The sequence below is a fragment of the Simochromis diagramma genome, unplaced genomic scaffold (genome assembly GCF_900408965.1).
Source record: "Simochromis diagramma unplaced genomic scaffold, fSimDia1.1 OVJJ01000307.1, whole genome shotgun sequence".
Lineage (NCBI taxonomy): Eukaryota > Metazoa > Chordata > Actinopteri > Cichliformes > Cichlidae > Simochromis > Simochromis diagramma.
This window is the reverse complement of record NW_024386786.1, coordinates 1,544,896-1,559,424: the sequence shown is the minus strand read 5'-3', so window position 1 is coordinate 1,559,424 and position 14,529 is coordinate 1,544,896. Positions and strand designations below refer to the sequence as shown.

The 14,529-nt window shown below is 37.9% G+C and overlaps 1 protein-coding gene across 1 annotated transcript; it reads left to right on the top strand.

The window, feature by feature from the left end:
• Window positions 1-2,318: 2,318 nt before the first annotated feature.
• Window positions 2,319-12,527, top strand: LOC120728223 (CD209 antigen-like protein E). Its single transcript, XM_040023046.1, has 6 exons — window positions 2,319-2,882; window positions 4,260-4,382; window positions 5,798-5,968; window positions 6,210-6,376; window positions 6,664-6,779; window positions 11,031-12,527. The coding sequence occupies exons 1-6, from the start codon at window positions 2,774-2,776 to the stop codon at window positions 11,209-11,211; spliced, it is 867 nt and encodes a 288-aa protein (XP_039878980.1). The 5' UTR covers window positions 2,319-2,773; the 3' UTR covers window positions 11,212-12,527.
• Window positions 12,528-14,529: the final 2,002 nt, after the last annotated feature.

Sequence of the window (14,529 nt, the reverse complement as noted above, 5' to 3'; positions counted from 1 at the left end):
TCCAATTTGACCAGGAACAGCCTCAGTGTACAAAGGTCTGTACACCCATGTAAAATTGTAAACATTTTTGTCATGTGTATTTTGGGCCACTTTTTGGAAAAGTCATCAAATTACAGACTAAACAAATTTAATTAAGGGTATTTTAGTTGCAGTCATCATATAAGGAGTAAATATGTATGTTGATAGATTCAAATTGTGGAACAAGATCAAGAAAAAAATCTCCAAGGGAAATAAATCATAAAGGTAAAATTTGTAACAGAAAACTCTGCCATTCGTCTGCAGCCAAACTCTTCCTGCATCACCACATGCTTCTGACACAAGAGAACCGGCTCTTCAGGTTGTTTTGTCACTTTAATTAATTTATTATCAACAACAATATAAAATTATGCACAAAAGGAATTACTAATGTAAACAAAAGTGGTTTTATTTATAAATGTTTATACAAAAATATATACGTGGCCCCTAGAGACAAAGCACATACAAACTCCGAAACAAGTACAAACTCCAAAGCACGTACAGAGCTACCTAGATTACTTACATGACACAATTGAAAGCATGTGTGTATTGTTTGCATATTTATACACAAACACTCATATATATTCAAATAAATTTAAAAATATGTTCATTTACCTGTTACTACCACACATCAAATCCGGTCATACTTCCTGGCTTGTAGCCACGAGGATCCTGGAGCACTTCTATTGTGTTTTAGGGGCCACGTAAATATGCTTTATTTATTCACTCCACATAAAATGTTATAAATAAATTATAAAATACAAAAACCAACTATTTATATTTCAACTTTTAAAGAAATGTAAACTGAAACAACACAAAACACTGCAAACCACAACAAAATAAAATATAAATTAAAATATGCAAAACAAAAAGAGGATGCACATTCTCTGTCATATGGGCCTGGGATGATTATTTGGGAGAGTGTTTTCCTGCTTGGAATTGTATACATAGGATTCACTACATGGATAAACTTTCTGAATCCTTTATCATCCGCAACGGAAAATAGTTGTGGATGATTACTATACCTTTCTAATGTGATGATGTTGTCTCTGATTGTTGCCTCTGGCTCTCTTTCTCTCCCCCTCTGTCACGTAAAAATCCTCTATAGCATGCAAATGGTTCCTTAAAAAAAATCCTCAAATATTGTTAGAATTATATTATTCTTACACCAGAGAAAATGTAAACTATGGGAACACGGGAAGACAAATATGTTTCGTTTTAAATAAAAAGACTGCATTTTAATGGAAAGTGAAGTTTAGGCTTTGAATTCAAAATGTTTTTGGTTCTTTTAGTTTGAAAATATATATAGATGTGCTCCTTTTTTCTTTTTCTTTTTCTTTTTTATAAAACAGTATTGTGAAGACAAAAGACTATTTTGAAAGGTCGTCTTAGCTCCCAGCACATTTGGTTTGGATTTATACCAGATGCCCTTTTTGAGTCTGTATTTTAGGCCACTTTAAGAAAAGTCAGCAAATTTAATGTTATAAAATAAGAGTGTGAAGGCCATAATAGGGTTTGGTGAACAACCGGGTGGGTGACACTCAAATGTCCTGCAATGTAGTCGTGACTCTATTCTTGACTTTAGAGTGTTTATTTGGTTCATTTAAAGAACATTTGTTTTTTAGTCTTTCTCAGTTATTTCACTTCTTGTTTCATGGACTTAATTGTTTGTTTACATGTTTTTGAGGTCGAATTTAACCTCTGACTGGCCATTGCAGATTTCTGTCAGAATCTGCAGATTATGCAGTACAAATAAAATGTTAACGTTTCTCCAACGTTGTCTTCCCAGCAGTTTCACTGGATGGTCAGGAAGCGTTCGCGATGTCTTCTCGGGCGCTTCTCCGGCGCTGATAATTGGCGTCTGTCTTGTGTCAGTGACGTAAAAGACGGATTTAATGCGACCTGACCATTCACACAGCAGTCGCTTTCTGAAACATCGGATATGTATTGGATTCAGAACCACATACGAAAGTGACCCAGATCGAATTTGAAAATATCGGATTTGTGCCGTTCACACTGTCATAGCATGATCGGATATGGGTCGCATAGGGTCAAAAAAATCGGATTTCATGCGCTTTCGCCTGCAGTGTGAACGTAGCCAGCAAGCACCGCTCTTCTCTAAAACAGCAATAAGGATAATTATTAGGTTATCTACATTATTATGTAAATAACAAAATAACTTAAAGCAAAAATTGGGAAACGTGAAGTCCGAAGTCTTTATATTAAGGGCCATCAGTCAAACAATAGAGCGTTCACACTAGAGCGCGTTTGCTGTCGCATTTTATTTGTAGTGTGAACGAGCAGACAAAAAAATCGGATTTGATCAAAAAATCGGAATTGAGCATTAAGACCTGCAGTGTGAACGTAGCCTTTGTGTACATATTGTTGCTTTATTATCAGTCTGTTTGCTGGTTATTTGGGCAGGGTTTTTTTTTTTTTAGTTCCTCTGTGATTTTTGGTTTTTGTAGTTATAAGAATTGTTATTTTTTTTGTTTTGTGGGGGTTTGGATGTCTCTTTGTCGTCTTTTTAAGGATTTTCATAGCAGTAATCACTCGAGTTACCGAAAAGTCTTATTTTGAAAGTTATAACCGGAATCCCACCCCCCACCCCGATGATTGTAGAAAACAGTCATTTCTACAGTCATTGGTTTAATCCCAGCTGTTTATAATCACAGCTGTGGTGGAGCTTTGACTCAGAGCCTCACCCTCCACCAAGAACTTTAGTTTTCTTTAATTCTATTTGTCTTCCAGCGGTGAAATGTCGACCACCGGGAGCTCCCTGAACTGTGAGGGGATGTACTCCCAACTAATAGACGACGAGTCCTGTCATGACGACTTACCCCACAGGCCAGATGTGGAACACCGCGGTAAGCAGTTAAACTTTAACCCTGCAGCTGTGCCTCTGTGGAGGAATGCAGACGGTTTCGTTTATCTTTGCTTTAAAATAACTGACTTTGTCCTGTTACTGTAGACACGGTGTGTTATCACTATGGAGACAGCAAAATGTCAAACTGAGATTTGTTACCTTAACTTTTGTACATGTTTATCTTCAGGATTCACTTTGCAGCTTCTCACATGAAAGTGCTGTTTTTCTCGCATCAGTCATTTAATTTTCATAGTTCTGCAGGCTTTCACGGTAATTGTTTACATCATGTTATAAGGATAATAAAAAGATAAAGGAAAAAAAACATTTATCAACAGAAAACATTTTAGATATATTATCAAAGTGCTTTACAAAGTCCCAAACTCCTGTGTTACATAACAGACAGACATGATGGCGTAAACGTGAATTCAATCTTTAAGGTTTACGTACTCAAGTATAGGGTTTTATACTCGGAGCCTCCTCCTTCCTCCTTCCGTGGGAACATTAGTGGTTTTCTTTGAACCAGCCCTGAGCTTTTAGATACTAAATCCAACTTTTATACACACTGGAGTCAGTCTGCAGTAAGAATAAAAGACTAAAACTGTGAAGTCAAAATATAGTTTTATTTATGAATTGAATTAATTAAAATAACATGCAGAAACTGATTATGAGTTCAAAATGCAGCCATGGCAGCAGCAGGCTAAGCTCAGTCACTAGCAGACAGTGTGTCAAAGGGCCCAATCAAAGCTCTCATGTTTATTTGTTTGTTTGTTTTCAATTCAGTTTGTGGATTTCCTTTTTTCAGATGAGCTTTTATTCTTGTAACGTGTTCCTTGTAGTTTGGTTTTTGGTAACTAGCTTGCTTTCATGTTTTTGTGTGCATATTAAGGCCCTTTGTGATGGTTTTGTTTGCTTTTGTGTTTTTATATTATGGACATGGTGTTTTTTGTCTGGTGACATAATGCTTTTATTCTTCCATCCTGAATTTTTAATATAAAAGTGATCTTTGATAAATAATGAAGTAGAACGTTTAAAATCTATTATTTACTAACATATATAATTTTCAGATAGATGAATATGCATTAGTTGTAAGTCTTTCACTTACCCAAAGTGAAAGTGACTTACTGCACGCACTACTTAGTCATCAAAAAGTGTGAATACTTTTATATGTCAGGTTAAAAAAAAGGTCACTGTTGTCAGTGTTGCAGAACAAAAAAAGATTTTTTTTCTTAAAGGTTCTTACTATAAATTCCTGTTTAAAGATTATTTTAAATCTTGCAGAATCAACTGAAACTATCATCCATATATGTGAAAATAACTTCTCTAAATTGTGCTAAAGCAGGGTTTTAATAAACCGTCTTTCTCTTCCCATCACCTGCAGGTCATCCTGTGATGCAAATGTTCCCCAGGCCGAGTGGTCCCAGGCTGTACCGCCTCGCCACCATCTGCCTGGCAACGCTGTGCGCCGTCCTGCTGATCACCATCATAGCTGTCACTGCACAATGTGAGTACACAACTATACTGAAAAACCTTTGCACGCAATTCTTGTTTTTTAAGTCGTTAAAGATGTATGTTGTACAATCACTGAAAAAACAACCATTCAAAGAAATTCGATGAAAAATGAAAAATGAATGCCTGTGATGAGTGTTTGTAAACCTCTGACCACATGTAGAAACTCGTGGTTAAAACCATAAATTGTAGAGTTTGTGCTCTGAAGTCACAGACCAAAAAAGACGTAGCTTTTTATTCTAGATTTTTATGCATCCAATTTATTTTTGGAAACTGGAGGAGTCATCCCCTGCTGACCAGTGGGAAGAATGCAGACTCATGGCTGATTTGGTCGACTGAATTTTAAGTTACTGGAATCATCAGGTCAAAATTGTGTTTTGTTAAGTTCCTGTGAAAGAAATAACTCCAGGAATAGTTTTTATTTCTAATCACAACATTCTAGCGTGCTGAGACTCTGCATGGTGAACATGGAATCCGTTATACCGCCAAGCTAATAATGTCATTGTAACCATGTTAGCATTGCTGGTAGTACAGCCTCACAAACAGGTATTTTTCCAGTATGTGTTTCATCTTGGCTGAAAATTCACTATATGGTGTATAAGTATTCACTCACCCATCCAAACTATTGAATCATTCGGATCACTTAAAACTGTGATCAGATCCGAACCAACAAGTCCAGCTGTGAAATTTATTCACTACTAAATATTTCACAGTCAGCTGTTAGTGTTATTACAACAAAGTGAAAGTGATTGTGGATTACAGCCACGATCAGTGGATGCTGAGGTGCAGAGTCAGAAGCTACAGATTTCGGGTTTGGGATTTGAGAGCAGTGGGGATTATGGTGTGGGGTTGTTTCTCAGGAATTTGGCCGGGCCCCTTAGTTCCAGTGAAGTGAACTCTTAATGTTTCAGCATACCAAAACATTAAGGACAATTACATGCTCCCAACTTTGGGGGAGCAGCTTGGCCATGGCTCCTTCCTGTTCTAACATCACTGCACACTAAACACAAAACAAGGTCCACAAAGTCATGAATGAGACATGAATGAGACATGAATGAGACATGAATGGCCTGCAGAGAGTCTTGACCTCAACACGATAGAACACCTTGCAAAGAGTAAGAGCGGGGTCTCTAATTCATTTACGGATGGTCAGTCACTGACACTGGAGCCAAGCCTCCAACTTCAGTTCACAAACGTGCTTCTGGAAAAATGGTCAAAAATTCCCATAAACACTCCTAAACCTTGTGGAAAGCTTTCTGGGCCCATGTTATATTAAACTCTATGGATTAAGAATGGTATGTCACTCAAGTTCATACATGTGTAAAGGAAGATGAGCAAATACTTTTGGCAGTATATTGTAATCCTTCAGCATACAGTACTGTATGTAACTTACTTTCATACTGCTAACAGATAAAAACAAACCTCAGGGTGGTGGTGAGGCATCCTTAGGGAAGCAGACGCAGGAGGCAAATGTGTCAGCTCTGACAGCGTCCATCGCCAAGCTGCAGCAGGAGAAACAACAGCTGCAGAAAGAGAAGGACGAGCTGCAGGCCAAGCTCGCTGCAAAGATGGCTACTAAAGGTAGACTCCTCATTTTTCTTTATCGTTTTCGTTCATGCATCTTTGTGAAGCCACAAGAATGAATCGTCTCCTCTATGAGCTGTCAAATACAGCCTGGATCCTTTCAATAAGACTTTAGTCTGATTTAATTTAAGATTACATTTTTTATAACCCATCTAACAAGCATAGTGAATCAGCTATTTACCAGCCGTTAAGTAAATATCTTTGGTTGCACCAATTTCCTTCTTTCTTGTCTCATCAGCTCCTGCTGTGGTGACGTCGGCTCCTATCGTCTGCCCCAACGACTGGCACCTCTTTAACAACAGCTGTTACTTAATCTCCAGGAACTCGCGGGATTGGCCAGAGAGCAAGTCATTCTGTGAGAGCAAAGGCGCTCACCTGGCCATCATCCACACACCTGAGGAGCAGGTACAGTTTGATAAATTTCATTGTGTTTTCCACTAAAGATGCAGTCATGCTGTATGCATGTGGTGCTCAGGGCCAAGGAGGGACACGCTGATTTCTGGCTTTTTTTCTTTGACAACAAGAAAACATTACTTCTGCCTCATTTGGGCTTTTGTGGAATTTTCTTATGTTAACTTCCTGTAAACAGAGCAAGGAAAGAGCTGACTCTATAAACGCCCTTTACTGTATAAAGTCATTACTGATTAATGCTTTCTTGAATGTGAATGCTTCCTCTGTATGTTTCCTTTCAGACATTTCTATGGAATCTTCTTCCCAGAGGACACTGGAACTCCTACTGGTTTGGAATAACTGATGAAAAAACAGAAGATGAGTGGAAATGGGTCGACGGCACTCCGCTGATCGGAGGGTAGGTCGTTTGTTTCTCTGCTTACCTTCTTCCCAACCTGTTCAGGACTAAAACTTAACACGTGGTCATGTTAGCATTGCCTTACAACACGATGCAATGTGCTAACAGAACAGTGAATGAAAAACAAGTTTGGTGCCAAATGAGTTGCTTCACTTATTGGGCAATATTGCAAAGCAGTTCGGCAGATTCATTTTTCCTTTGGTTCAGTTTCTTTTTTTTTTGGTCCTGCTTTGGACAATAACGCAACTATAGCGACAATAAACACAACAGTGTGTAAAAGTTTTGAATGCATTCTGATAAAACTTTGCAGGCGTGTCTTCAAGAGGTTAACTCAATGATCCATCGGTCAAAAATTAAAAAGAAGTCTTCTAACTTAGAAACTATAATTCTTACAAGTGCCGTGTGTATTGTCAACATACGCACAATCCCATATAAAGATTTAAAATATCATGCCACACCTCTGACCTCCTAAAGGCAATGATACACCGTATAAGGCTTCTGAATATCAGGCTACTTATATCAGGACTTCTGAACTCATCTTCAGATAAAACTTTTATATCTTTTATCTTTAAAACTCACTGTCTTTGTTTGTATTGGCACCATTTAGGATACGGGGAGTCTAAATATCACATTATAGGTTAAATCCAAGTATGATTTTACCTGTAACCTCACTTGTGATTGATTGATTTTGAATGCTGATTTATGATTAATTAGTGACTAATTAACCATTAACAAAAGGTTATACTTACATATATTATTATTATTATTATTATTATTGTCTCTGCCCCAGCAGTCTAAGAACAACTGGTATTCAATCATTCAAGGCCAACTGATTTATTTGCCACTGATGCTCTGAAATATGCGTCTAGTTTTCTGTATGTCGACTTCAATAGGAGAAAAACCTGGAGCTCTTTGTTTGTAAAGAGTGACTGATTATCTTGTAGAGTAAATAGACAGTGTGTACTTAAAAAACAAACATGCAGCTGAACACTGACCTTTAACACATGCATGATTTTTACTCTGCACAGTGGTGGCTCCCAAGCTTATTTAAACTAAAAGACAAATGAAGAAATTTGGTGCAGGCAGCAGATAAAAACAGGGACATGGACAAAATGATATTCAGAGTTAGCAATTTGTGGTCTTATGAACCCTAAACTATTGCATGAATCAGTGTGAAAATTTGGCCCTATTCAGGTGGAATCTTAAGAACTTTTCTGTCTTTGATTTTTCATGTTTTGCTTTTTACCAAATTTATATTCAGTTGATTCGTTTTATCCCACTTCAGGAAATGCAGCCTTTCAGTTTCAGTTTTAAGGGTTTAACGAAAGCATTAACATTTCAGAGACTGAAGATTAATTTGACGACTGAGAATGAATGTAGTGGTCGGCTCAGCAACACAGAAAGACCACAGAAGAAAACTCAAGTGCACAATGACAGAATCATTTCTGTCATCATTGATATGACAGAGGTTACCAGTCTGACCAGCAACATCCCAGTGGTCAAGTCTAACGCTGCATGCACTGAACACTGGACACACTGTGACGCACTGCTGCTGTCCTCCTCATCTTGCCTTCGTGCTCAAAGTCACTAGACATGACCCTTTTCTAGACTGAGTTTCTTTGGCTTATTGAAAGTAAAGATGTTCAATAGAGAAACAAAAAGCGCGACAGACTCACTAAAGAGTTAAATGTTGTACTGCAGCGCCACATGTTAGATAACAGCTGGAGGGAGAGCAGGTCAGGGCTGCCCGATTTGCAGCAAATGTTGTTTTTCATGAAAATGCAAAGTGTGGTTTTCTTCATCTCCTGGTTATTGCAAAATGTTGCATTATATCTCTGAGTTGCTTCATTTGCTCTGGATGTTACTTCTGCTTCACATCACAGACTCACTGTAAAATTTTCCCAACTTGTGCAAACTCAACAGATTTTCTAAGAGCCACCTGATTTCTCTTCCTCTATTTGTAGATGACAAACCTGTTGACATTCCTGTTTTGTCCTTTTCTTCCTCTTTAGGGTCAGTTTTTTTTAGGTTTTATTTCTGTAGACGTTTTGACTCATGTAAGATATTTTTGTATAATTTGATGTTTTGTTTTATTGTTTCTGCCTTAAACTGTCCAGACTGTATTTCAGTACAGATGCAAAGAAAAATAATCTGCAGTTAGGTCCACACTCTGTTGCACAAAGACACACTTTTTGTAGTATAGTATGACTATACGCTACCACAGGGTTTTAAATCAAACAATTGATTGAACAATTAGCACATCGAGACAACCGTTATTGAGAATTGGTGGTGTATGAATAAAATGTATTTGAATTAAATTAAAGTGCAGACATGCAGGCGAAGAAGGACAAACATCGTTGGACAGATGAAACCAAGATGAGCTTGCACCAGAAAGATTTAAGGACAAAAGTATGGATAAGAAGAGAAACGACTCATGATGTCACATCATCTGTCAAACATGGTGGAAGCAGCGTTATTGCATGACCACAGATGGCTGCCACTGGAACCAAATTCTAGTAATTATTGAGGCGTGACTGCTGATAGTAGGATGAAAGTGTACAGGGCTGCAGTCTCTGCTCAGGTTCAGACAAAGGACCCAAAGCATGTGCCAAAAGTGACCCAAGAGCTTCTCAAGGCTAAGAAATGGGACGTTCTACAATGGCCAAGTCAGTCAGCTGATCTCAAAAGAGCACGCCTTTTAATTACTAGAGATAGCGCTAAATGTAGTTACAGGAAGCACAACTTTGAAGCGTAACTATCTTCAGCAGGTACTCGCATTCTTTGCACCCAAGAAAACAGGGTTATAAAAAAGCAGAAGCCGTTATGTTTGCATACGGATGTGATCTTTAATTGTTTTTACTAAACCCAGTGATTAATGTGAACAGTAAAGATCTGGAACAGTCTTTCAGCATCTTCAGTTGAGTATTAATTAAACCTAATAGCCAGTTTAATGTAGAATGCAGTCAATTTTCATGTGCTGCGGTTTGGTGGTCCTTTTAGCTCATGCCACGTTTAAGTCACCACACGATTCCTGCTTGCACGTATCCTTTTGTCAGTTTCATCCGTTCATGGTTACGATGCCATCAAAGTTTTCTTTGTGGTATTTCGACATCTAGCTCAGATTATGCTGAGTGAGCAAAACAGGAGCAGCAGGGAGTTTAAAATTCTAACAGCTCATGATAAATGATATATCATCATTCAGTATCATGACATCACTCTCTGAGATGGACAAAAATATAAAATACATTATTTCCATAAATGTTGCAACTTAAACTGTGTAGTCTGCAGTATTGTGGTTCAATTCTAGCGATAAACTGTGTTGCACACTGTTATGCCCTTGGGTACCACCAGAGACATCATAAGAGGAAGCCACTGCTAGAAATATAACTTCCAGTCTATTTGAGTGCAAAGCAAACTTGTAGGTGGTTTTCATTCGATTTGACAGGATATTTTGTACATAGACTTTTATTTGCCGCTGACCTTGAAAATGAAAGTTAATTTTAGCTAAAAAACTATAAGAGCTTAGATATGTTTAAATATGATTGCTGTGTCTGTGGAATTTCATCTAGATGGAGGCATTTAAGCTCATGAAGTAACAATTGTTAGATTCAACCATTATACTTAAAATTGTCTAAAGCAGAGGTGTCCAACTCCTGGTCTCAGGGGCCGGTGTCCTGCAGGTCTTAGATGTGTCCTTGATTCAACACAGCTGCTCTGCTACACCAGGACAAAGGGTCCAACAAGTCTTTCTTTCTTTTTAATTAACAATATTACAATTATGAGCCCATGAAGAAAAAAAAGTTTCCTGAAGGACTCAAACTATAATCTCTGGGGTAAGCAGCACGATGATACCTCCAGCTTCAAAATGTGGCATTTTAATTCCACGTGTGTGATGATCATGTTCAGGGAAACAAAAATAGGAGGGAGGAAAATGTAACCAGCCATAAAAATAGACTAAACATGAATTTAGACCAAAGTTGCTCTTTTTCCAAAGTTGCTCAAATCTAAGAGATGAGCAGAAGCTGTCAGTGGATGCTGAAAGCAAACTGTCCAGTTTGAAAAATAATCTTAGGATTATAGTTAGAAGTGGTGGTTTTGTAAAGTACACTGCACTATAGGAATAAAACTGCCCTAGCTCTTCTTCTTGACATGTTTAACGTGAACCGTCAGATCCAGGGTGAACATGAGTGTATGTTAAAGGTTTTTATACACGTCGATGTGTTTCGCTCCCTTTCTCTCTCCGTACTGTAGTTTCTGGGAGGAGGGTGAGCCCAACAACCACATCGATGAAGACTGCGGCTACATCGTGAAAACACGTGTGTTGGAGCGCGTGGCGATCCGGAGCTGGTACGACGCCCCCTGCAGCATGTACTTACCCTTCATCTGTGAGAAAGAGATGGGCCCCGGCGCGAGCACTGCCATACCACACTAAGAAAACCAGTTAGTATTTTGTACTGGCTGCTTGGGTTATCTGTCACAGTGTAGTCAGGTCATCAACACTTATTTACCTTTATGCATTTAATTAACATGTGCCATTTGTGCTCACTGCTCATTATTTGTGACGTGTGTGTGGATAGTTTGCTCTGTCCACAAGCATGAACGCAACAGAGATGGAGTGTCAAAATACATTTACAGTGCTGTCAAGTCCCTGAAGTACCGTGTAGCAGTCAGGACTGCAGTAGGGACTGACAACCAGGTTCATGTCCAGATGAGGCCCTGATCTTTCAGACTCGTGCGTATCTCTGTGCCCTCATACAGACGGTAACACAAGGAAAATGGGTCTCTGCAAAAGCTTAATCATGTATGAAATAGTTTTGGTTTTGGTTTAGGTTTTGAAAAGTGGTGCGAGAAACTAAAACATTATAACTCTACTTTGGTAATAATACAAAACCTTCAGCATTCATTTATACTTAAATTAAAGCAATCATTATGTAGAACTATATACATAAAAAATTTGCTGATTATTGATTAGTTGCATGTATCTCACTTTAAATATAAGCTTTATAACATCACAGCATTAAAAATCCCTGGACTTTTATTTTAACATCTGCAGTAAATAATAACTAAAACTAAAGAAACTGTATGAAGTTAAAAAAAATGTGTTTTATTCAAAGCATAGTGGAGTAGCGTACACTGGGCTCTCTGTGCTCAGTGGCATTAACAGGAATAACAGCCGCCCTCCTCTGGACCTGTCGCTGGCTTCTATTCAGTGTTTCTGTGCCTTAAACTGCAGAAATATTTTATATTTCATATGATTCACTTTCAGACTTAAATCAGGGATTCAAGTTGAATCAAGATAAATGCTTTTAAATGTCTGTTTTATATTTGGAATCAGATATGTTATGTGTTAGATGTCTGTGTGTATATACTGTACATAAAATACACGTCATGTTTGATCCATACGTGATGTAGCCACATGTGTAACATTCCCCTCTTTGAAGATGTGCTTTGTACAGCGTAAATAACGACTGTATTTTCTCCATGGGTGTAAGCTGTTGCTGTCACTCATATCTGCCATGTGAATACAAAAAGTGCACCTATGCAGCAGCAGACGTGAGCAGTCTGTTAACGATGAATCTGTCTGTTCTCTTCATGAAACATGATGGCTTGTTTGTAGCGTCTCCTCCCTGCACTGCTGTTGTTGCCCTGCAGGTGGCGCTGCTACCACAATCAGCCTGTCAGGATGTTGACTACAGCAGAGTCTGTGGACTAAAATTACAATAAATTAAAATAAGTCACTTAAAATAACTTATGTGTGTAATTTCTTCCTTCTGGGAAATAATTTCCTGTAAAGTTGCTGAAATTAAAAACAGTTTGAATGTTTTAAATTGTGTTTTTAGATTAAATCAGTTTTAGAGTCGTTCCCTGAGGGGAAAGTAATTTATTGTGATTTATTATTTTCTATCTGGTCAACAAAATGAATATAAATATAATTTAGATATATAAGATATCATGATGAAAAATAATTCTAGTTATCTATTCTAATTCATTTTTATTTCACTTCTCCTTCACTATATCAGCTCTTTTATTATTATTATTATTATTATCATTATTATTTACATGTACAAAAAACAAGCCTCAAACGCCTCATTCCATCCTTGCCGAGCTGAAAGACCCACATTCCCTCATCTCGTCTGCTTCCTGTTAAAGTGGCCCTGAATGAAGAGTGTTTGCTGAGCCCTGCGCTTGTACTCCAGCTCCTGAGCTTGTTACCACATGGAGTTTTCAGGAAGTCAATTAGCCCTTTTCTGTCATGGTTCATTAGCTTGGGTTGGAGGAACACGCTGACTCCTTACTGACACTGTTGTTATAATAATGTTCAACCAGCAAATCACACCAGGAAGATTTCAAGAGATCACTGATGAAAATTATTATACAAAGAGCTCAAATAGCATCTACAGTCATCCAAACTGAACACTATGACAGTCATAATTTTTCTGTTTATGAACGTATTAGTATAAGTTAGTATAAGTTTGTCAGATTTTTTATTTTTCAGGAAGTAAGGTTATATAAGTAGGTAACGGTGCGTCATAGCTGTCGTCCACTTTACAGCTGAGAGCTCGTTTTGAGGTCACAATGTGGCGAGTATGTTGGAGCATAAACAGATCACATGACAGATGAACAAGAGGTGTTTTTGGTGGGGTTTTATTCTAGCTCGTGGTTTGCTTTATAATGAAGGGAACAGACTTCAGTTAGATAATATTTAATATAAAAAAATTATACAAGTTGTATAATTTCAAACACCACACATATTTTCAGCACAAGTTCACTGCACGACACTCAGCGGCACGAATCAACATATTTACAGTCTGTTTCATCTCTATGACTACTCACACCATTCATAACAACTGTACTTTTTATATTTACCTCTTTAATAACTCACTCACTGAGTGTGGAAGTTTGCATTATTAGGGGGTGTGGCCTATTTCCACTCACTAGACTGGACTGGTGTTGGTGCCTTCAGGAGCTCACAGATATTATGGATTTTTTTATGGATTATTGTATTTGTAGATTGAAGCTCTAGTATTTCATTTTTATGTTATGTTGCACTAATTAGCAGGTTTCTGTGCAATGCACCTGCACCGTCTATGTTGATGTCATCTGATAACTGAGCCCTGCATTATTTTGTAGTTTTGACTCAAAATAAGATGGTCAGTGTGATGACATTCAGGCTTCAGAACTGAGAATTAAAAATCAGACACTGACACTTTATTTTCTACACAGGCGGAGAAAGAACAAAAGGAGATTTACAAATCAATTTACAAATTCACCTCCAGCTGTGAGCACATCCCTGTAGATTTGTCTCAGGCGTCACGTCTAAATGGATTTAAAAGAGATCTGAAAAAGTTTACAAAAACATTTTCTTAAATGCCGAGTGTATTCTTCATATTGCATATAGTATACTTGATTATATTGTTCTTGAAAGGCTTTCCTGTCTTTCTTAAGGACACCTACTGTTGATAGTTGGTTCACAAAGGCCATTAAAACTTTGTTTGACTTGTTAAGAAAAAACAAGCACTGCTGCATAACACTGATGTTGCTGTGTGACATCATCAGACCAGATCCTAAACCTGTTGCATCAACTGCTTAAAACAGGACACCGCCCGAGGTGAAGCTTAAGCTAGAAGTCCTCATTAGAGGAGGCCGTCGAACGTCATTGTTGATTTCAGCACGCACCTATGATCATAGAGGATGGATTACCTGGATATTTAACCAATAGGATGTGAGTTGCAACTTGGAGTGAAGTAAC